The sequence below is a fragment of the Periophthalmus magnuspinnatus genome, chromosome 9 (genome assembly GCF_009829125.3).
Source record: "Periophthalmus magnuspinnatus isolate fPerMag1 chromosome 9, fPerMag1.2.pri, whole genome shotgun sequence".
In the NCBI taxonomy this organism is placed as follows: Eukaryota; Metazoa; Chordata; class Actinopteri; order Gobiiformes; family Gobiidae; genus Periophthalmus; species Periophthalmus magnuspinnatus.
Window position 1 is genome coordinate 30,057,222 of NC_047134.1, and position 24,313 is coordinate 30,081,534.

Consider the following 24,313-nt stretch of genomic DNA (forward strand, 5'->3'; position numbering starts at 1 on the left):
CAAACAGCAGCGTAACAACAAAAATTCTAGCGGTTGGTTGGTATTTTTACTCAATGGGGCACACGTATTGACTTTACACTGACTTTAGTAGCAGAAAGTCCCTGCGTAATCCTCTGCTGACCGTGCATTTGGGGAATTTTCAAAATGGTACAAGATCTTACAAGAACACAGCTATTTTCAATTTATGCCGGCTAAGATCGAGAAACCTCAGTTGGAGATTTAAACATGTAAAAGTTTGCAATTAGTAGAAAATCTGGAGTAGCAAACAGGGGCAAAATTTTTAAACGAAATGCAAGTTATTCTATGAGCATTAAAACTGACTGACAGTATATACGAGACAGGAAGGGCATCTGACATAAAAATAATGCTGTAATGATCTGCTGGACAAAATTGAATCTTTTTAACTGACCCACCCCAACAAAGATAGACACTGATGACTAAGTTACTAAAAGCTCGGCGGACAAAACTGGTTGGAACAGTACCATCTATATTGCTTTTCCTGGAGTAAACAGTTTAAAAAGCTAAAAGTTGAAAATTTTTGATTTTTTTTCTTTTTTAAAATGTATTTCTATCAAACCATTTTTGTACAAACAGGAATGATTTTGGGTACCCAGCCCCCATTTAAAATATACATTGGTAAAAACCTCTCTTGGTTGGATGGTTCAGTAACTAATATTGCCGTGACAACAAAGCATTAAAAGGTATGAACGTGATTCAGGGATAGTAATTGGAAAAGGTCTATGTAACTATTCTGGTGTAGGGTCGACCACCTGTTTGTTGACAACCGCATAAGATGTTATAGCTTTGCCTTGAATATTTCACAGTACTTCATTCAAACACCTGGCTGTAATCATGGCAGTCTTGCGTGATGCCACCAAGTACTTGAACTTGAGGTGGCCACTGAAGGCGGTACACACTTAGATTTAGGCATTTTTGACCAGAAAAAGCTACAAATGAACCTAGTTTACACTAAAGCAACTAGGCCAAAACATGACAGGAACAGTAGATAATGCTATTCAAACACCACATACAGTTTAGTAGCGAAACAAAAGTGGATTTAGTGTTTAGTTCCACTTTAAGACGGGATACAGGAAAATGCCTATTGATTTATTAGTTAGACATCTATTGGGATTAACCAGATTTTAATTATTCAGTGTAATATGCAAATCATTTGGGGAGTTACTTGGAGTTGGAGACCCCTCTAGTACTACTTATTTGGCTTTATACCCTTATACCCTGATTTAACAGTAAGGCAACTTGTTAGCAAAGTTAATTTTTTTTTAGAAAACTTTACCACACAAAAATGTGGCTGATAAAAAAAATAAAAATCACCAAAAATCTCACATATATATATATAAACATATATATGAATAAATGTTTTTTATATAATTTAAGTTATAATTTCAATGGTTAAAATGCCCAACCAAGAGATGACAACATAAATTAGATTGTTAAGGGGAATTTGTTTTAATTAATGACACAAAAAGTGACGAATTTTTTGTATAAAATCTGCAATGGTTAAATTAATAAAAACATCACAAAAATCATTGACAGCCCTTTCCCGTAATGACAGCTGACTCCAGATGCTTACAGTAATTATTTTTCATTTAAAAAAAATCTTGTTTTTAAGACTAACCCACAGACAAGTTGACCAGTAACTTTCAAAACGCAATCTCAAATAGCAGCAAAACAACAAACTGTTTACATTAAGACTGAACATTTACAAAAAAATAAAATAAAATAAAATAAAAAAGCCCACCACATCAATTATAGTATAGGGGTATTTTAGTAAAATACAAAAGATACCGAAATGTGATGTTTACAAAGTGGGCTGGTACTGGCCTTTTACTGCCATCATTTATGCTGGTGATAAAACACAATATTATAATAAGCTATTGATTTGAAGTGAAGTTTGGGTGTTGAAATTTCACATTTGATCTTGAAATTTGCATCAACTTTGAAATATTGGAATTACTTTGTTAGTCTTTGTTTTTTACAGTATAATGTAAAGCTTCTCTTTTGGACTGAAGATTTGTTGCAGACTAGCACCACCTTTTGACCTGGCATCAAAATGCAATTCTAAAATTGAACTGGAATTTGTGCAATTTTGATCAGAGCCTTCTTTTAAATTAAATACATTGATTAGCTACTCAACCTCTTCCATAAAGCTGTGTTTGCTTGGGATCCAGAATTCACACTTTCACATCTTCATAAAGTATTGGAAGTCTGGTCCCCAGCAAATGTTCCCAAGTTCAGATGGGCGTGATTGACAGGTGGATTAGCCAATCAAAGACACACATGGCCAGTCCATATCAAAGCGAATATGGCTGCTTACGAGGAAAAAGAAAAAAAAATACCACAGGGAAAAATATCGTGGATTTCTGCAGAATCAATGAGCAAAGTACTGAAGTCTGTTGTGATTTTATTCCAAAACAATGGGTGACCAATGAACTCCTTTGTTTCACATAATAAAATGAATCTGGATTGCAAGGCCATGTTCGGTTCTGGCTCTAGACACGACAGAAGGAGTTTGGACCAGACTTGCCATGGAAAAATTTGGTTAGAAAGCGGCATGACTTTAACAGCTTTACTATAACGCCCTCTGCTGGACAAACAAAAAAGTCAAGATTTTCACTATTAAAATTTCACTGCCAGGTCTTGGGGGAGCTAGTCATTTTGGGAATTCTTTTGAGCTCCACTATTATTCCTCTACTTTTAACATTTTTGCAATCTTCTTGTTTCACTCCATTTGTTTCAATGTAAGTCGACCTACGTTCATATAAAAACAATATGACTTTACAGTTTGTGATAGAGTTTGAGTGCCCAGTGCTCCAGGTGCAGGGGTGGGGTCTCTGGTTCCTCTGGGGTGTGCACAGAGGGGCAGCCCCGTGTAGGTGTCCGGTGTTGGGGAGGGTGCTGGTGCTGGTGGGGGTAGGGGGTCTTTAGAGGGCCAAAAACCTGGTGGTGTTGAGCAGGAGCGGGTTGAGGTCCTCGGCGTGGACAGCCCGGTGCAGAGAGGGCTCCGACCGACTGCGCTCGATCTTTGGCAGCATGTCCTGCACCTGCTCTATGGCTACCAGGATCTGCAATGGACACACATCCAATAAAGATGGTTTATGTAGATTCTCTTTCAATCACTTGCTGAATGATGTGTGTGTACAATTTTCACATAAGCACTATATTTTTGGAGCTCAGTTAAAGACAAATAGCATCAGGGATGTGTTGATAGTGTTGTCACATCATGATGCAAAAATTTCCAGTTTCGACTTGATTCTCAATACCAAAGTAGATAACACACTAATAATTAAAAAACACTTTCTTTAGACAACAGATTGTGCTTTTCAACATTAAATGGTAGTACAGTTGCTTTATTTTATATTACCATATCTGTGTAATCCCTCAGTCGGCCAGGTAGGTTCCATAGTGGTCCATGGGCGTATACTAGTCTATGTGTTTCATAATTGTTCTGATTCATTCTAAAGCTACTCAACAAAGGTTCATTTCTGTCCTGTGAATGTAACTTTTTTAGTATCAACACCTGCTCAAATGAGTATCTAGATAGGAGTTTTAGAATAGATTATTATCTGGTTTTCGATACTTTTGACAATTTCCTTAATACAAAGGAATGTAAACTGAAACACAAACTCACATTACAGAATTGCAAAATCAAGTTGTGGAAACATAATTCTTGTAAAACAACGTGAGCTGAGAATGAAAAGATCTGCACACCATCAAGTCATAAAATAAAACAGTACATTACATTCAAAATCCTAACTTTAAAAGCCAGATGGAGCCAAACAAAACAAAGGTATTTCCAAACCTGTGGAAAGAGAGGTCTCTCGTCTCGTTTGAACTTAAGACAGTCTGAGATCATCCTCTTCATGGACTTTGGAGACGTACTGTACAATTTACTAAGATCTGGGGACACGTAACCACGGCCGACCATGAAGATGATCTAAAACCAAACAAAACCAAGTCAAAATATGGTCCAAGTAAGGCTGAATATCTTTTTTAAGAAGAATATTTTAATAAAATAATTATTATACATATTATTGTAATGTTCGCTATACTATTGGATTTCAAATCCAATATTTTTTTAGAAGAAACATGAACTAAAATAAAAACTGCTGAGCTAAAACAAGAATTCCATACATTTCAGAAAATCTTACCAAGTAGCATATTTGACATGTTTCAAATGTTTTGGTTTTTCTTTCTCTTTTTGTCAAACTCATATACCTTTTACACTGTTACAGTGACAGTTCTGTTTGAATACAATGAAAATCCAAGAAGGTTTATTTGATTTTTTTCAATTTGCTAGATAAATCATTTTTATTTTTTTTTAAATAGTTTCTAAATAGATCTGTAATCTGTCCATGCTGCCATTGATCTACTGTGGACATGTGGGAGAAGTTGTGGAGGGAATGTTGATACCTGGTCACGGTTGTTGATGTTGGAATAAGGCAGCGTTCCCGACATGAGCTCGAACAACACTACACCGTATCCATAAACATCTGATTGGAATGTGTAGGGGTTTGGGTCCTGCATCCGGATCACCTCGGGGGCCTACACCCAACAGGGAGAAGAGAGGAGATATAATAAGGAGGAGATACAATGCCATGCACAACCAGGCCCCCCATAAGTCACTACAAACCACAAAATTAAGAACTTTTCCCCCAGTAACAAATGCTGTAGTTCGGTGTCAAAATGTCCTCTCCACTCACATAACACACATACAATGAAGTGGGTTTTGAACTCCCAATCTTTCTGTTACATGTCAGCTGCTCTACCACCTTGAACCGAGTTTAGTTCAGTTTAAACCTAGTTTTGCACTGATTAAGTCAGTGGTTCCCAATCTTCTTATTTTTATTTTACTGAAAACCATGTTTTAGTAAAAATTGGTAAAATAAGGAACACACACATTTTTATTGTTTTGGAATTTGACATTTTAACAGACGTCAATTTTGTTTCACAGTGAGGGTCCTGGGTCAGTTGCATGGTCATTTTGGGGGCCCAAGCCTGAAGAGGTTGAGGGCCAGTAATGTTTTTGAAAATGCCATTTTTAAAAGATTATGCTTTTTTCTGGTATCTGTGTAATCCCTCAGTTGTCCAATGTTATAACATAGCTTAGTAATAAACTATAGCATGGTATGTAAAGCATTATGTGGTTCCTTGTAAACCACATTAGTCTTAGGTGGCTTAAGAGCAGAAAAAGAACACTTAACTTTCTGTTGAAAACTGCAGAAGCTAAAGCCAAATCTTTTCTGAAGTGGTAATAGTGGTAATTTAAAAATAATCCTCTCAAAATTTACTGAAATAGCATCATAAATACAAATATTGATAATGTTGTCCCCTACTGAGGAAAACCCTGCTGACGGGAAAACCCTGAATCGGCTTTCCATTCATCAAACCTGAGTCGCCATCAGACATAACCAACAGGTATCACTTTGGAATCTCACCATCCACAGAATGGAGCCGCTGGGCTGCTCCACCTGTTGTGAGCCACTCCACCGAGACTTCACTGTGGCTAATCCAAAGTCACCAATTTTCACCGTCCAGCCCTCATGCAGGAAAATATCTGATCACGCAGATCAGGAGAATTAACACAATTTACACACACAAGTAACTTCTAATTATCGGTTTAGCCAATACTGAAAGTGCTAAAAAATATTTTAAAAAGTAGATTAAAACATTCTCTCCTTGTGACCTGGTGGTGTAAAATGCTTTTACTCATACTGATAGATAAATGTAATCCCAAACTGTGGAACATCCAAGCAATTCCATCTTCATAAAGACATGTGGAGGACACCCCACCATAAATGTTACATACTGCAACATTAATCAAGGCATTCTAACTTTGGTAAATTAATCTAGCTTTAGCCTGGTTACAAACTATCACAATAATTTAATAGAAGCGCAATGATTAGCCTTAACCACAGGTAGGTAACAAGTAATATTTTATTAGTCAACTAGTGGTCAGTAGCTGAGCCGGTAGTGTCAACTGATCCAAAGGTTGGTGGTTTGAAACCCTGATCACATCCACTAACCCACAAGTTGCCAAAGCGATTCTAGCTCCTGCTGATGATTGCTGTTATTGTGTCCTTGGGCAAGACACTTAACCCCCCTTGCCTTAGTGCTTGCGTACACTGGCATATGAATGTGTGTGTGAATGAGTGAGTGGTTCCTTGATCTAAAGCGCTTTGAGTGCCTTGAAGGTGGAAAAGTGCTATATAAAAATGTGACCATTTATCATTTTGACCATTTAGTCACACAATTACTTCTGCTGCAAAATAAGTTTTTGGTAAAGGCTGGAGTAAACTTATAGACAGAGGAAATTTATGAATAAAGGCATTTTTTAATGGAACTCACATTTTTGATATTTTGAATTAATAATGCCACTGTCTTTTGTTATATATTTTGTGTGTGTTTCAGAGTCTGAATAGTAAAGAAAATGATTATTATCAAAATACAACTGTGATTAATCAATGCAGCCACAATTAACAACTGCTGCAAAAAGGATACTGTTTGATTTGAGATCCCGATGAATGATGTTCTTGGCGTGAAGGTAACTGAGAAGAAAAACAGTTATTTCAGTGATACAGTGAGTACTCAGTGAGTAGCTTGTGCTGTAAAAAACTGTAGTGTGACTTACTCCATGCCCTGAGCAGTTTGTCGGGCCACTTCGATTCTCCTCATGGTGTCAAACTTGGTCTCGGTGACGTGGAGGTGTCGGTACAGGCTGCTGCCCTCACACCACTGGGTGATGATGGCAAAGTTGGGCTTCGTCATGTAACCCATAAACAGCAGGATGTTCACATGCCGGGTTTTCCTACAAGAGATATGGGGTTTTGTATTGAGACAAAAATAACTTAGCATTTACCTAAATATGCCACACAGTGCAAAGGATTATGCAGTTTATATGATTTAGATGCACTACAGTGCAGGGAAGAATGACAACAAATCTTGGCAAAGATTTAACTATTCTCATTCTGGAATAAATTATTTGTTTAGCCCAGACTAACTTTTTCCTGTGTAATTGTTAAGTGATGACGTCACTTCTGGGTCCACTCAGCAATTTCACAGCTGATTAGTTTTTTTTCCCTTGTTCATCAAACAAGAGACAATTACCTTTCAAAAAAAAAAGTAAATAATGTAATCATAATAAGCATATTATTGTGCAAATGACACTAACAACCGGTCACCCCTAATGCTAACTTAGCCAAGCCTAGCTTCTTACCTCAGCCTTGTACACTTTGTGTCACCCTTATAACCTTGTTAGCATTAAACAACTGCAGTTCCTTTTTAATGCAAGATGTGTTGTCGCTAAACATGTCCATTATTCTCAATCAGCTGATGTGCTTTGAACCTGGAAGTGACATCACACCATTGCTGCTCTCCCAATTTTTTTGTTTTTATGGGTGGGAATGACAAGCAGATTAACCAACCAGAGAACTGCGTAGACTGTTCTGTGTCACACCCAACATGGTGGCTTCCGAAAAAAAATTTATGATAAAAAAAATGTAAGTATGGATTAAACGTTCTATAAATCAAACTCTTTTTGTGGCATTACTTGCCTTCCTAAAGAGCTCTCCCAAATTACCCTTATTGCTCACCGTAGAACCTGCATTTCGTTCTTGAAGGCCTGTAGCTGCTCCGGTGTGGGCTCAGTCACTTTGAGGATCTTTATGGCCACGTCTCCATGCCACTTCCCTCTGTACACCGTCCCGAACGAGCCCGACCCTATCCTCTTCTGGATAGTCACTTCCCGGGACTGCACCTCCCAGTAGTAACTCGAGTCTCGAATGCCCCCTCGTTGCTAGAAGAGAGATTACTTTTAGCTATAGACTCTAGGGATATGTAAACTAAAAATGTATACAATTATTTCTGAAACACTTTAGTATGCTAGATGAATAACAGTTGTTTGCACTATTGCAACAGAAAAGATAGATGGCAAAAGACTTTAAAAGGACACATCTACGACAAAGTAATTTGTACTTTGTATAATTCTTCTCAAATTTTGAGAGGAATAGACTAAATTCATTTCAAAGGAGCACTATGTAAGATTCTGAGTGGAGGGTCCAAAACCTTCTATTCTTCGTGTTGTTGTTTTGCCTGAAATCTTCCACAGAATGGTATAAAATTTAGCAGAAGTATAGGAAGGAAGTATAACTTTGGGCATTTAACTGCCTATTTGAGTAAATGCTAAATATTTTTAATGTTTATTATCTTGATTTTGGAGTGCCTATTTCTATTCTCTTGCTATTCTTAAACTGTGTGTTGCAATATTGTAATTATCCCATTGTAGGACAAATAAAAGTTGTCTTATATCATCTTACCATGCTGTGGAACATTCCAGACAAAGCAATAACCTTTTCATGAAACAAGCAGGTAGCAGACCCTCTACCAAAAAAACTTATATAGGGCATATAACATACATTATATCTAAGTAAATAACTATCACAAGAGCTGAAATATTTAGAGCTGAAAATGACAAATACACAACAAACTTCTCACCACTTTCTTTTTGTCGTCTGAGGAGGATGGCTTGCGTTCCTTGTGCTCGGAGGGGGACTTGGGGGGTCGTCTGCCGGGGGAGCCCAAGGAAGAGGGGGGGCTGGTGGACAGCTTCGGTGACGGCTCGGGTCCTGGACATGGGAGATAATGGTTAGGAAGGAAACATAAAGTAGAGACAAAAAGGACAATAAAAATGACTTGCCTATTGTGTTGTTGTATCGTAGAGTTTCCTGGGAATACAAAAAAAATAAAAATAAAAAATATATATACAAGCATTTTTGTATAATAAAGAAATTAGTGGCATAGTGGAAACTTAAAATTAATGAGTGAACTAGTAATATAGGGATTTTTTCTAAGTTAAAGTGGAACTAATCACTAAATCAACTTCTTTTCTAGCATAACATAGCAATGTCTTCTCAATTTCCTAGTCCTTTTTAGGCAATTTTGATGCAAACTTGGCAAATTTGCTACTGCATGTTAAAAACGGAGTGTGTGCTGCCTCCAGTGGCCACTGCAATTTTCTCCGGTACAATATTACATCACACAGGATTGCTCTAATTAAAGCAAAGTTTAAAATGTGGATACGTGTTAAACCAATTACACTGTTCCTTATGTGTTTAGACCCTGCCCCTCCTCATCCTTCATTCTTTTCTTTAGTCCTCCAGACACTGTCCAGTTTTTGTCAGGCAGAGTTTAGGTGTTTAGTCCTACTTTAAATTTTGCATTGGGCTTTTCCTAGATCTGTCAAACTTGTGTGTGATGACCAATATAGTCTTCACTCTACCAGTTTCATTTTTTCCCAAATATGACATACACAATTTTAATAAAGTAAACTGTATGTCCACTGTATTAACATCACATTAAGTTATCCATCTAAACAAAGGAAAAACATTTTAATACTGACAAGACTTAGGACTGCCATGAATATTTTGGGATATATTCCACAAAACTGTTTGATCAGTTATACGTATGTGTCGAAACGATGAGCATGTTTGATTTCATTATCCCAATGTAAACTCCAGACTGATTATGTGGTCCTGATCAGTTATTCATTGACAGAATCAGTGAAGTTCTATATCTAGAACTATATTTATCAAAATCTGGCAATATCATTAATAAAGCACCATGCAATAATGAATACTGTATCACCAAACAATGCGTCACTGGCTATTGTGATATCATTGGTTGCAGTCAAATTAAAACAACAAATATTTATGCTACATGGATAGACTAATAACTGTACAATACCATGACAAATACATGTAAATCAGTGTAAATTCTGTGCGTTCACACCTCTCGTATGACTCCTACAGGGCCGACAGTGCTGACCATGTGCACATTGGGGGTGGAGGTGGAGCGGTGCCTCTGTAAAGACTGACCCTCTGCACCAGGCAGGGGGAAGGGAAAGGCTGAAGTCGGGGAGAGCAGGTCCATCCTGGAAAATGGAAGTACATTAATTATTATAGATATTCTGTAAAAAATCTGCAACCTTTAACAGCAAAAGAGCCACACTGACCTTAGTATCGAAATAGTATTTATTGTGGGTACTGTTGTCACGATACAGGTCTGACTCCCAAAAATAATTGTTCCTTCTATTATGTATTGAATAAGTCAATATACCGTAGTATTTTTTTATCTAGTTTTTATGACAGGCCTATGTTTATTGCATTAATACAATGTAAAGCATTTAATATTGATGAACTTAGTATTTTTATGTATCATAATTTTCTTTCCTGTTCTCCTCAACTTTTTTTCTCCAATCTAATTGCAAAGTGCTGCACCAGAGGCTTTAAGGAGCATACAGCTCCTGAGATTTTTGCTGATCCCTGGTGTAAAGAGTATTCCAGTTTATATTAATTTTATATTATATATTTGCCTGGCTCCTCAGTCACTCCCCAGTCACATTTTAGGACCTTCTCATCACATCGGCTTATTTGTAGCTTGTGTCTCTCACGTTCAGAAGATATCTCCTCTCAAATACCCTTCCTTCGTTCGGAAGAAAAAAATATAACTCATGTTTACAGTTTAGTGCTTTCATACAGTCTTGTAATGTTGGCTGACCAGGCAAATCAAAATAAAGAAACAATCAAGATCAGACCCATTTGCAACTCTGGATTCCAAATACAATTCCTAAAACTAGTTCTGTGTGGGCTCTTACCCAGAAGGATCTGGGACGAAGTCGAGGTTGCTCTGTGAAGGGGAATGTTCTGGCAGCATGATCTGAGGGTACACATCTACAAAGGGGTGGGGCTCAATCTTACTGTAATAACAACACACAACAATTATGTAAACAGAGGAGAAAGTACATGGGTACATAATATTAATTCATGCAAATCTGTCATTCTTTGTGTAAGAAATGCCATGTAAAAAATATCGGGAAAAAATTAATATTTGGGAGAAGACTGAAATATGAACTGCTAAACTACTACAAGAATCCCATGCATTTCCGAACACGTTTGCAGAGACAAGATGAAAAAAAAAAAAAGAACAGTTTTTTGCAAATGACACTATTACCTAAATAATTTCAGCACTAATTCTGCCAACTCAAATTGCAATTGTGATTTCATTGCGATATACACATGCAAATTGGTCTAAAAAATACCAAGTCGTTACTAAAGAAAAGTGTGACACATTAAAATTACAGAATGTGGTGAAGTCATGGAATTATTAAAGACCCTGTACCTGATTTTTCCCATGTATTTGAGCAAAGTTTATCTTTCCCCAGTACAGATATATTGTATAAGCAACACTTCAAAATAAGCCCACTGTGTACTGTCTGCATGCTATTATAAAGGGTTTTATTGTCCGATAATCAGGAAGTGGCATTAGCATTCTATTTGTTGTTAAAACGCTCTGGCCACTGAAGCTTGTGAAAAGTGCTTATAAACTCACTGTGGTGAATAATTGTTGTTAGCAGTTATTTCACATTTTTAAGACAGTAAAAATCAGGTACAGAGCCTTTAACAGTGCTTCTAATGAATTCAGTTGATGTTATAGAAGCACAAACATTACAAACATTAAATCTATCAAAATCTTCTAATTGTATTTAAATACTATTAGAACTTACATTTTGGTCACTGTGTCCATGTCCACACACACAGTAGGAACCTTGCTACTGCAGTGCTGGTGAAACTTATACCCACACGTCTGACACCGGAAGCCATTAAAAAGAAACTTGTGACAGAAATCACAAAAAGCCAGCCTGAAAAAAGTTTTACGTACCTGAAAAGAGAAAAAATATGCAAATTGTGTTAAATTGTGTTGAAATTATTTTAGAAATTATATAATATATTAATTGACAAAATCCTTACAAAATTGTGCATTGAAAGTGGAATATCATCTAGGACCTCGACTAACAGCTCCTCCCCGACCAGAGGAGTGATGTCTGTGTCCCAGTCTGTCAGCCTTTTCCGCCTAAAGGAGAAAAAAATAAGACAATGAAAAATAATAATTAACTGTCTGTGCTATACTGGCTACTACTAACCAATTACAACTGCATACAACTATTAACAAGAATTACAAAGTATAATAATTATGGAGAATATTGCAAAAAAAAACCAATAATATTTCTGTAATATTACAACTCAATAATTCAATTTAAACAAAAATATGTCAAAACCCATTTGGTTTACGAGCCACCTTTTTAGTGTTGATATGGAAAAAGTGCATTCATACTTGTTCGGTCCAAGTTTGGGCCCAATTTGAGTCACAATGTAAAGTTTGGTGTAGTCCGGGTCTAGTCCGGGACTAGTCCGGGTCTAGTCCGGGACTAGTCCGGGTCTAGTCCGGGACTAGTCCGGGTCTAGTCCGGGACTAGTCCGGGTCTAGTCCGGGACTAGTCCGGGTCTAGTCCAGGGTTTAGTTATGGGTCGGGTTATGGGTCGGGTTATGGGTCGAGTTATGGGTCGAGTTATGGGTCGAGTTATGGGTCGATTTTAGCCCCAATTTTGATGTGGTGACTATGCAAGTGGCTGCTAGGCTGGCCAGGGGACACCATGAGATCCCCCCGGAAAAGTTGGAGGAAGTGTGTGTGGACAGGGAAGTGTGGGCATCCCTGCTGCCTCCGCGACCCAGCCCCGGATAAAGCGTAAGAAAAAGATGGCTGGCTGGATGAAGGTGCAAGCGTGAATGCCCAAATCTAGTATGTTATTACAGTAAATGTTGTTTCTAGCAATATGGACATAGAAAAAATGTGGCAAATGGTATGGATGAGGTATAAATTCAAAAGCACAGAGGAGCCCTTCCTGGACTACAACCAGAAAAACATTTTGTACTCTCAAGAGGGAGATTAAATATGGTGGATTAGTCAAACAGGGTTATGGGTGTGTATTAGACAATGAAATAACATGATTATTACATAAAAAATTATAGAATGTAGGATCCTTAAACCTGAAAAACTAGGCAATCTTGCAGCCTTACCCTTCTAATAGGCGGAACACAGCGCAGCATCCTTGGCTCAGGCCTCTGACTTTAAGGGCTTTATCTAGACTCTCGTACACAGTCTGACCCTGACGAACATTAACCTGGAAAGAAAACATATCATGACTTTAATACCATCCATTTGAGTCAATCATTCCAGCAGTATCCAGGAGCTGAGTGCTGATATGGCAAAACAGAGGCACTTGCTATTGTTGACAGTACATGTTTGAACACAGGCTGCCTCCAGCAAAAATAAATAAGATTCGATCAAGTATGCTGTGGTTAAAGCTAACTTCAGGCGGTCTTTTTGTACACCTTTAGCTTGTGCACAGTAGTCTTGTCACGATACAAAAATTTCGAACTTGGTTTTGATGCCAAGGAATAGACTCTATAGTCAATACCAATTTCAATACAATCATGATATCCAATTATCAGAATCAGAATCAGAAGACTTTTATTGCCATAGTCTGTGAACACAGTTCACAAACTAGGAACTTGCTTCGGTGAAAAAGTGCAACATAAACACACTGAATAAATACAAATACAAATAAGGGCATGCACAAAGTTAAAAAGATATGCTTAAAAAATCAAATGAAATACTTAAAGGGAGAAAATATATACAACAGCAGCATCAGAACAACAGTGCAAACATGGCTTATTAAAGTAATTATCACGATAATGACAATAAATAGACTATGTGGTCCCTTTGGAGATGCAGGAAGAAAACAGGTCCGTGGTTAGAGCATGGATCTGGAACAGAGACATGCTGCTGCTGTATTCTAATTGTTATCCAGTCTTTATTCCAAGTCTAAAGACGCAGTAAAAACAAAATTACGGTCTTTGAAAGGCTCTCAAAATGTTTTAGATAATACGTTTCATTAAATAAATGCATGACTATTCACTCACGACCCGCAGTGACGCAATGTTTTTTCAGACATTATTTGACTTGTTTCCCTCCTAAATGATCAGTTTAGACATGTTTGCTGCCTCTGAGTTAGTTTTAGTTGCTAAATGAAGGAGAAGAGAGCGTTGTGCCTGTGAGCAGAGTGCAGGAGGCTGAGGAGGAGGGACAGAACTATCACTGCTGCTGCTACAGGGAGGAGGTAGATGATGACATGATGATAACACAGACTGGAGAGCTACAGGTGGAGACTTCATTGTGAATTTCTTGTTTTATTTAGATAAAGAATAATATAATACATCTTATTGTCCTATTTCTAAACAGTGCTTAAATTATAAACCTGTCAAACTTTGTGTTGTTTAAAATTTAAAATATATCGAAAAAATATCAGCCTAATATCTGTTGTCAGTTTCCCAAAATATCGGTATCGCCCTAAAATTTCCACATCAGTTCATCCCTTACATAAATATCAAATGTTTAGCTAATTTACTCACTTATTTACTTCTCCTTTCTGCTGCTGTCCCATATAAATCTTCATAATCTAAATAAAATTATTAGTCAACCAATACAAATTTAGGTTGACACCAAAGACCAATTAATTGAATAAACGACCAAAGGCCTACAGCCCTAATTGGCATTGAAAAAACTACCTCCAAACGTACTAAAAACCTCCAAACGTACTACTAAAAATTGCAGTCGTGAAGTTATCTGCACCTCCAATGCAAAACTGCAGATGACGCTATTAGTAGCAGATTCTTTTCATTTGTACCAAAATGCCTACGCGACGCTGCCAAAGCATACACATATCACCGATTAAGAAAATAAATTTGGAGAACAAAGTACATACCGAACAGTGGGTTTATAGGCAGTGAAAACTGGGGTATGATCGGCAATATGTCGTCTTCAAAATAAAGAGATGAAAGATAACACAAACGTGCGCGAATCATGCCAGATACAACTTTATATAACATGGTAAAAGTTGTGAAAACTCAATTTTGCATAATTGGTCTGCCAAATTAGCGACCAACAAGTTTACAGAGCGCCATTGTCCATTGTTATAATTTAGAATTGTTTAGATCTGAGATGGACAAACTAAAATAACTACTTGAGGCACATTACTTTATTTGAGTAAACTCCTGAGAGCAGATCAAACTTTGAAATTTTCAGCAGGCACCATCTGTGAAAGTGTCTGAGCAGTTACTCAGAGCCACAATGTGAAAGCTGACGGATTTTACAGAGAGTACTGACACTGTATAAATTATCATGAGGTCTAAGGCTGAAGGAAAAAAGGGAATTTTCTTATAAGGATTGTTGAAGTGCGGTATATTTATGCATTACACTATCAAATGTAGCACTGAACTGTATTAAGGAAAGGCTCTAGATTTTTTAACAACATTTATTACCTATTTGCCATTTTGCACGTTGATGAAATTACTTTATATAAGATCACTTTATGTTCATTTTGTATGATATTTGCAAGACACACGCTAAAACAATATAAAAATAAAAAAACAGTGCACATTTTAGAGTTTAAGACTTGGTTTTGGTAGTGCTTTGAGCCCATATTAGACCTGATGTAGACTTGGTTTGGTTCTAGTGTAGTCCCCTAAATGGCGTATAGAGAACTGAAACATTCTCTGCTACAAGAACACAAGTATAACATTTTAAATACATTTTTTAAAAAAGGTCTAAAGTACAGAGTTAAAATGAGACCCAATAGATACTTGATGCTTAGACTTAAGTGACAGGTTAGACTACTCATTTCATTAAAACATAGTTAAAATAATTTTATGTAAAATTGTACAAAAATTCGATTACTTATCTGGCAATCATACTTACAATAACAAGGGCCAAAAGGCTTATGATTAAACTAATACATTTAAATGACAAATCCTTTATTTTTTTAAATAAGGATTTAAAATACCTTCCTTGTGCATAAATTGTCTCTGCATTTTGGATGGAATTTTTTATGTTGATAACAAAGGTACAGGGATTCGGTTTTACAACTCACCACTGTTTCCTGCATTTCTGTACTTTTCTTCAACTTTTTCTACAAACTGCCACTTAACTGATGTAAAACTATGAAATATTTATCTCACGTACTATCCTACCAAATAAAGTAATAATTACAAAAAACATGAAAACCTGTCATATGCACTAATAGAGTGACTTACTACGGTCCTCTGCTTGTTGGGGAGGTAGACACGGATGGTACCCCCTCCGCGGGGCACATCCTCTGGACTTGTTTCCCCCGAGGAGGAGTAGCAGGAGGAGGTGGAGGACATGGTGACAGCAGCACTTATGACACCACAGCCTCAGCACAGACGAGGAAGTTCAGAGAGGGCCCTTTACCTTGAAGCTGTTAGAAGAAAAAAATATATTGTTTTACTAAAATGTATTGGAGTATACAGAATTTGAAATGTTTCTAACAATAAAGACAGCCTTAATGATGCCTTAATCAGAATGGTTCAGCACAATAATACAATTCTTGTTTGGACGTTTGGTACAACTGCAGGGTTTCAAATGACATCACAACATTCTAGGACAATAATATTTAATGCAGGTAGGTGGCAGCTAAAATGAATATTGTTAAAAGCCGCATTCTTGTTCTAATACAGTGAGGTGTTAGTTCTAGTCACTAATAGAAATTATCAGGTTCAGCATTTGTGAGTGTACAATTTTGGTATTTCATGGCAAACTAAAATGTAATCAATAGGAAAATCAATAGATTCTTGTAATCAAGAATCTGAAAACTACTAATAATAAGGCCAGTGTTTAGATTATCATCATACTTTGGAGATTTTGTGTTGATAAATGTGTTACAATAGAAATATGGACCAGAGTGGATTATTATTATTAGTGGATCACTATTGAAAGAGAATAGGATGCTTAAAAATGCCTAATTGGAAGTTGATTATCGTGACATTTTTGGTAATCATAGCCAGATTTAAAGAGATTTAACAAATTCTAAATGATCTTCTTGAGGCAATTAATGATATAAAACAGATATTGATATGACCATAACAGGTTTGCGTGGCTTTAATGTCTTGTATAATACATTCATGTTGATTTCTGGTTGTTGCCCTGTTATCAGCTAAGTACCAACAGAAGGGAATTTTGTCACTGCTCGATTTGTGTTTGACCTGCTCTGCGCATGCGTGGTTTGGGCTGTCATTTGGGGTACAGCAACACAACGTTGAACTGAAACTGACTCACCAATAACAAATGTAAACGTTTAACAATTTTCTTGGGAAATTGCGTTATGAATAATATTATCACATATTAGAACCAAAGTTATTACTAGCACAGTTGATTAATAAGAGTATGACAATATATCGTATGAGGTTATTTGTTTCCTAATCAAGTATTTGAAATGATAGATTTTTAATTTTTTTTAGTACATTCAGCTCAAATCGCGTCACGTAAGCGCAGCTCACATTTAGCCCCCTATATCCTGCATGGAAAAGAACTACAACTACTAGACTAATTGTTGCAAACCTTTAAAAGGATGACTATTGAAATACTTTAACGCTGATCTATTCCAAATCATCCACTTCCCAAAGCCCAATTACATCTGATCAACTTAAAATATTGTCTACAAGCTACAAGCAAGCTACTGTACACGTACTGTTACTTTAGGTTATCCTATTTAAATATATGACAGCCCTGGCCAAGTTAATTTGTAAAAGTTAACATTGATTTTATGGACCTAAACCTTTAGAATTCCTAATTTGTAGTCCCATCCCCTATAAATCAAGACTTGTTGGGGTTGTTTATCTAAGAGCAGCACGCCTGACAGAGATTATGTAGCCAACACGGCGCTAGCTCACTGTACTCTCTGAAGCTTCTCTCGAAACTCTTGGCATTTCACTCGGGGCGGTGCTTAAACCGTTTCGGCATGTTACAATTATCAAGAAAAACTACAACTTCATAGTTTATGATTAATTTGGCATTGGCAGTGAAATGCGAGGTTGGTTGAAACACAACATTTCCTGTTTTATAAACTCAATAAATGATCTATAACCAAGTAACTAACCCAAAAATATGAATTGGGTTTGTAATGCTCAGATTTTACATGGCAGTCTATGGTAATGTACAGCAAAATAACCATCTGGTGATTTAAAAAAATAAATAAACCAACATTAAACATAAGATAAAAGCACGTTTGTTTAACCCTAATTGTACAAAAAATAAATACAATATCACCAATATTATATAATAATAAACCAATATTTACTGATTTTATCATTTAACTCTATTATTGCGAAAACCTGACTAAAACAAAAGTAAATGTTACAAGAAGTATCAAGATCGTGGAGTAGAGTATCCAGAGCGACGCTTGATCGTACTGACTCGGACGAAATGCCTGAAATTTAACGAATCCCCGTTGGAGCTAGCAGCTAATGCTAGCCAACTCGGGGTTTACCAGCGCTACTTTTGCTGCCTCCCTAAAATCCACAACAGCGATCCGGATTGCGTAGATGCACATCATATTATAGCGCAATAACGACAACAACTACACCATAAAAACAACAAGTATACAAGCGGCTAAACAGTATTTAAGCAGTTTTAGGAAACTCTTACCTGTGTCAGCCATCTTGAATACTCTCAATCTGAAGTCGAATCTGTCAAGAACTTCAGAGAAATCGGAACACTATCAGAAACCCCGCGCAATGATTGGCTGGGTCCCCAGGAGGCGCTCTGTGATTGGCTAAAACCAGAGCAATACTGGGAGGGTGGGAGACGTGAAAAAAGGGCATGTACCTCAACGTTTACACTTTTTAAAAATAATCATATTCATTATATAGTGAGAACCATATTTAAGATTAGACTGGTTGAATAATTGAATAACGGTATTTAGATGATCATTGTACATTTATTACAACCCAAGTATAACTATTATACCCCCAATTTGTGAAATGCACTTGCTACTTTTCAATTTACAAATGAAAAAAATCAACTAAACGGATAAATAGAAAAAAAAAGTTACACAGTAAATGATATAACATTTGTTTTTATTACAAATACCATTGAAATACAGTACTGTTAAGAAGCATTACTGTTCAATCTTACAAATTATTACACAAAGTTACAGCTGTAAAAAAGACATTGCATTTATTCCACACTGAGAAACCTTTTTTTCTTTGAGGTGTGTGTGTATGCATGATGTCGCCACTCCACATCCGCCGTGCTCTCGTTTTCCAGGGTCCCCAATTTGATCATATACACTAAAGAATGCCAAATGCGGTTAATATTTCAGAAGGACTTGCATTGAATTTTTATTAAATAGTTTCATACTTACATTTCATTTCAAACCTCGGCCCAACTTCTGTTAGCTCTACATTCTTGTGGTCCGTTTTCTTATATGTGTGATGCCTAGAATAAAACAGATTTTTATTAACAGTATGTATTAGTAAAGGTGAGAGCACATTGGATTTCACTTTAAAATTAAATAATATAAATTCATATGCTGAAATAATATAAGAAAACATCAGCTTGTCATGCTATCAGCCCATCAGTTAAAATGAATATTCAAACTCACCATATTGCCCGATTAATAAATGTAAAACTTGCTCATTTTGAATTGGTCTCTTTTTTCTTTTCTATAATTTGTATATTAAAAAATCTCTCTAAAAAATGACATTATTCCAAGTCAGACCTGAAGGAGATGTAATCCTCCTGATTTGCAAATGTGATGACGCGCCGGCTGTCCTCTTTTGGAACTGGAAACAGATACTTGAGGATATTCGAAACCTACGAGCAGAAATAAGGATTAGTGCCACAACAACACAACATGCAGCTGTGGACGAGAATCACCGAGTTTCAGATGACATGGCACTGGCGTATAGTGTTTAATTGAGATGTGGGAAGGAAAAAATACTATTGTTAATATGCAGATTTTGGTTTGTGGTTGGGTAGATATGGTGTAAGGTCCTTACTAACAGGGCTTAACTAATGATTATTTTAGTAGTTGACTAGTTAAATTCATTTCAATTGTACCTTCTGAGTTTTCATACAATAGTAAATAGATTAAAGTGAAATGTATCCTCAAAGAATATAATAAATGTTTTTCAGGTGACTTAAAGATTGCATTTAACTGTCAAATGGCAGATTTTATGACCTGATTTATGGTTAATAACTCAGTAATTACTGGGCTGGGCCAATCCACATGAGGAAAAAATAGCACAGAGTTGAGTGTCTTCTCTGTCAGTCAAAATAAACAAGGAAGTTTTTTTTTTTTCACAATAGCTTTATAAAGTGGTGCCATTATTCAACCTCAAACATGTGATTGTTGTCATGAAAGGACTTTAAGCCATAAGATTAATATAGCAAGTTTTGGGAGCCACTCCCTAATACATGAAAATAAGGTTCAATATTTGTGGACTATAAGAGTGGATATTTCTTTCAAAATACGAGAATCTCCCATAGAGCTGCATAGGTGACTGTCCTCCATCTAACATTATGATATGGAATTGATCAAGCTATGAATGGATTTAATAAAGATTAACTGCCCCTGTCCTTAATGAGAAAGAAATATCAGTGGTCTTCACCCTTTTGCCGAGCCGCGATGTGAAGTTGTGGAAGATGAGGTGTGGATAGGCCTCGGACATGGTGCCTATGTCGGGAACATCGTGCCTCATCACCACGTTGTACAGTGTGAAATACGCCGTGGGGCCAAACGGCAAGTGGCACACCACCAGTCCATCTGCGTGAGGCAAGACAAAAGTCACCATTTTAGAACACAACTTATAAACTATCAATTTAAAGTAAACCTTTTGTGGAGGCAATATGAATTCTTAAGCTATAAGAGCGTGTGGTGAATGAAATGGAGGAGACAGAAATATGTTTAAAGATGTATTAAATAATACATTGAAATTTGTTAATAAAGTATTTTAATGCACATTCAATTTGTATTTGACTGCTACACAAACAAAAAGTATTAATTAGACCTAGGTCTATTTGTCACAACAGTGTAGAGAATTAATAAACTTATTTTAAGCACATATTTAATTGTGTGATATTAGGCTGGGTATGCAGCACACTTAGCGGGCCATGAAAGTATTATACAGTATCACTATCATTTATAATAACAATAAATGTAATGGCATCTTGTATCATTTACATTATGAGCTAGTCACACACACTACACATTATGAAAATGAGCAGCTTACCTGGCTGCCCTCTGGTCTCATGTACGATGACCAAGTCTGTGACGTTGTTGGCTTTACAGGCTCTGACCAGAGAGGTGATCTCATGGTTTCCTCTGTTCATTCTCTGGGCACCTGGAAACATCAACTTCACCTCCTGTGACAGACAAAACAGTTTCCCAATATCGATGCATGTGAGGAGGATTGTCCCACTATGTCCTAAAATCCACACATCTTAAGAACTGCACACATTAGTTGGGTTTTGGAGTCATAAAGTGTCTAAATTTATAATACAATCTGCACAAATGGATTCTGACCTTGGCAAACATTTTGAGCCTGGAGCTGGGGTCTCTGGATGTAGTGACCATGACTTTGGGATCTTCCACTCCTGCCCATTTATACTCGTCATCCATGTGAGAGCTGACACCTGCACAATATTAAAACTTAAAATTAACCTGATGTAAATTTTGTTTAAATACTACAAAAAGAACCTTATGTAAATAGTAAATACAGCTGTAACATTCCACCATTATATTACTTATTAGAAATTGTGCAACCCTCCTTTGGTCATTGGTTATATACGACAACTATGTATTTTTTTTGTTTTGTTATTTTTGCAGTAAAATTCAGCCAAATTCATAAGTAAACATAGATAACTGATATAATTTAATTGCTGTAAAAGGAAAGGTTGTATATAATTGTTAAGGAGAATTTTCTCCATAAAAGACAACAAAACCCCATCCCCAATTGATCTACAAAACCTCTTAGTTAAGTAGTTTAGCAATTAGATTAGAAGTAGTTTGTTTATTTTAGGAAGCATAAACAAATTCAGAAATGCGACTTGCCTTCTGCTCCTTCATCATCATACTCCAGAAGTTTCTGTAGCTGCAGAGCATCTTTGCGCACCTCAGTGGGGAGAAGACGATTTTCTGCAACAACACATATTTGTCAGTAAGCCAAGCCATGTGTAATAATTGGTGTTAAATGCTTTGTTCAAGAGTGGAACAAGCCCTACCGTCGAGTGCTCCTTTCAGCTTCTGCTTCTTCTCTTCTATGGTCCGGAGCCGGTCTTCCTGGGCTTTCCTGTACAGATATTCTTTCCTCAGTCTGGCCTCTCGACGAAGCTGCAGACATAAATACATAGAAATAAGAATCATACCTCAAGCTATACAAGCAATAACTACTCATATTTGAAGAGTATCATAGTATAAAACAAACTTCAGTAGGAAATTTGACCTAAAGGATCCATGAATCTGACATGATGACATTATGATTTTATCATTTTTATTTACATTGAAATGTGAAGTTTAGTCTGTTATAAATTACACAGCCAAAGCCTAATGTGAAAAGCGTGTATAGGTTTATATTAAAAACAACACATATTTTATCTTGATTAAAATAAAATAGAAAAACATTATTCAATGGCTGAGATTGTTCTAGTCTGCGCCTGTAAGAAGTAAACATATAGCCTACTTAAATAAAATAAAATAAACAATAAAAATACCCAAATAAAGCGTATAAGTATACAACATAAAGAAATTAAATGTATAGCAATGTATAGCGTGTTTACTTCCATATGATTTCCCTACCACACACTGTACAGTCCATGTTTCTTACTAAACATTAGCAAAATCTCGCTGAGAACAATGAAACATTATCAAAACTTTGACATTTGAGTACAACACCAAAGTTCAACCGTGAACAATGAAAAAATATGTCAAAACTTCCAGAAAAAAACTGTTAAATGTACGTTTAACTCACCATGATTGCTTGTAGCTGAATGTAGCAGATTCTCACATGGACACAGGAAGAGCTAAACTACGGCTTCTCTGATTGGCTGAAGCGGAACCAATGAACGCGCGTATTACTCAGAAGAGGCGTTAAATTTTTTTCTTGCATTTTATCTAATACATATCCAATAAATGTAGGCGATTTTTATTTGTTATTTTGTATTTAAATTAAACTTAAAATTTCTGTAAGCTCGAATATTCAATTTATTTAATGTATTTATTTAATTGTACTTATTTGTATTATTTTATTTTAATTTAGTATTGTGTAAGTGGTCAATATGGGTTGGTGCATAAAATAGTGCAGTTAGTAACCACTCAGGGTAGGAGAGGTTTTGAATTGGCAACTTTCAGGATGATGGGAAACCACACAACCCACTACACTACATTGCTACTCACTAAAACTGAAGCCACATTAATTTCACAATGCATTTTCTTCCAATTTTTGTTTCTTTGTCCATCCAATTTATTAATCTGCACTCTTCACTTTTAAAAAAAAGTATATACTTTTCTAGCAGCATACTATTACTACTACTTGAGAAACAGTATTCTTACCTGTGCTTACTCTTCCCAGTGACAAAAGTTTTATATTGACAATATTAAATTATTTGAACATTTGTGTTTCTTGCACTGCTCCTTCAGTTTTAACGTAGTTTCTGGTGTTTGTGTCCTTTGAAAATACCAGATTTTGTGCATTATTAAATGTTCAGTCCTTCCAATTACATTAAGTTAAAATTATACATCAGATGTTACCTTCTAACAGTTACTCTTACAACTAACGGTAAAGAGGGCACATATGACATATAAAACCACTTCAAGCATGTTTTTGATAAGGAAACATTTTAACACAGATGAAAAAATTAGATTTTGCATAATACTCCCTCTTTCAAGTTACTCTTACTTTAATAGTAGTTTTCTCAAAAATATATTATTTTGAAGTAACGTTACTCTTACTTGAATACAAATTTTGGCTACTCTACCCACCTCTACTGAATTCTAAATAAAAAAAAAAGACTGAAAGTCAGAGTCGACGAGTCAAGACATAAGCACAGACATGTTCAACTCTGAAAATGAAGAAATAAGTTTGTATTTATTGGTCAAAACAAACAGAGGCAAACTCACACATAGTGTAAAGATGAGACATGTTATGGGTGAAAAATATATGAAGAGTTTAGTCCAAAATGTTCAGCTACACTCCAAAGCAATGCCTAATGTAACCATCATGGAAACTAGTGTAATCATTTTGTCAACATTTTGGACTAAAATATCTCCAATTATATGATTTATTTCCTATACATTCTTTTCTTACTTTACACTGAGTCTCATGCGTCAGGTTGAAACTTTCAGCATTTATCCTCAGTCACGGACGAAGACACAAAAATACAGGACTAATGCTGCATAGTTTCACACACAATTTGTAAACTGTTAAAAAGAGTGTTTCAGGTTTATTCACGGGAATTAAAATGGTAAGAAGTGTCCTTTTACTTAAAACTTGTCTAAAAATACAATACATTTTATGCTCAGATGTAACCATGCACATTAGATTG

General features: G+C 36.2%; 2 protein-coding genes across 2 annotated transcripts; both read right to left on the minus strand.

Moving 5' to 3' along the window:
- Nucleotides 1-1,443: 1,443 nt before the first annotated feature.
- araf (A-Raf proto-oncogene, serine/threonine kinase) lies at nt 1,444-18,478 on the minus strand. Its single transcript, XM_033972779.2, has 16 exons — nt 18,416-18,478; nt 16,006-16,190; nt 12,931-13,034; nt 11,823-11,925; nt 11,579-11,733; nt 10,670-10,771; nt 9,805-9,946; nt 8,714-8,741; nt 8,512-8,642; nt 7,611-7,813; nt 6,650-6,826; nt 6,520-6,566; nt 5,457-5,575; nt 4,432-4,563; nt 3,821-3,955; nt 1,444-3,083 (listed from the first exon to the last, which is right to left on the minus strand). The coding sequence occupies exons 2-16, from the start codon at nt 16,114-16,116 to the stop codon at nt 2,943-2,945; spliced, it is 1,830 nt and encodes a 609-aa protein (XP_033828670.1). The 5' UTR covers nt 16,117-16,190; nt 18,416-18,478; the 3' UTR covers nt 1,444-2,942.
- A 453-nt stretch (nt 18,479-18,931) lies between these two features.
- Nucleotides 18,932-22,847, minus strand: imp4 (IMP U3 small nucleolar ribonucleoprotein 4). Its single transcript, XM_033972379.2, has 9 exons — nt 22,741-22,847; nt 21,995-22,103; nt 21,825-21,908; nt 21,297-21,406; nt 21,004-21,136; nt 20,383-20,537; nt 19,491-19,585; nt 19,134-19,207; nt 18,932-19,059 (listed from the first exon to the last, which is right to left on the minus strand). The coding sequence occupies exons 1-9, from the start codon at nt 22,741-22,743 to the stop codon at nt 18,947-18,949; spliced, it is 876 nt and encodes a 291-aa protein (XP_033828270.1). The 5' UTR covers nt 22,744-22,847; the 3' UTR covers nt 18,932-18,946.
- Nucleotides 22,848-24,313: the final 1,466 nt, after the last annotated feature.

Excerpts from the sequence above, each read along its gene's own strand:
- araf (XM_033972779.2), bottom strand. The coding sequence starts at position 16,116 with ATGTCCTCCACCTCCTCCTGCTACTCCTCCTCGGGGGAAACAAGTCCA. Across the intron at positions 10,772-11,578 it reads ATGGACACAGTGACCAAAAT|TAAGATTGAGCCCCACCCCT; the intron begins GTAAGTTCTAAT and ends TTGTTATTACAG. Across the intron at positions 7,814-8,511 it reads CAGACGACAAAAAGAAAGTG|CAACGAGGGGGCATTCGAGA; the intron begins GTGAGAAGTTTG and ends TCTCTCTTCTAG.
- imp4 (XM_033972379.2), bottom strand. Across the intron at positions 21,137-21,296 it reads GGCTCAAAATGTTTGCCAAG|GAGGTGAAGTTGATGTTTCC; the intron begins GTCAGAATCCAT and ends TGTCTGTCACAG. Across the intron at positions 20,538-21,003 it reads TGAGACCAGAGGGCAGCCAG|ATGGACTGGTGGTGTGCCAC; the intron begins GTAAGCTGCTCA and ends TGCCTCACGCAG.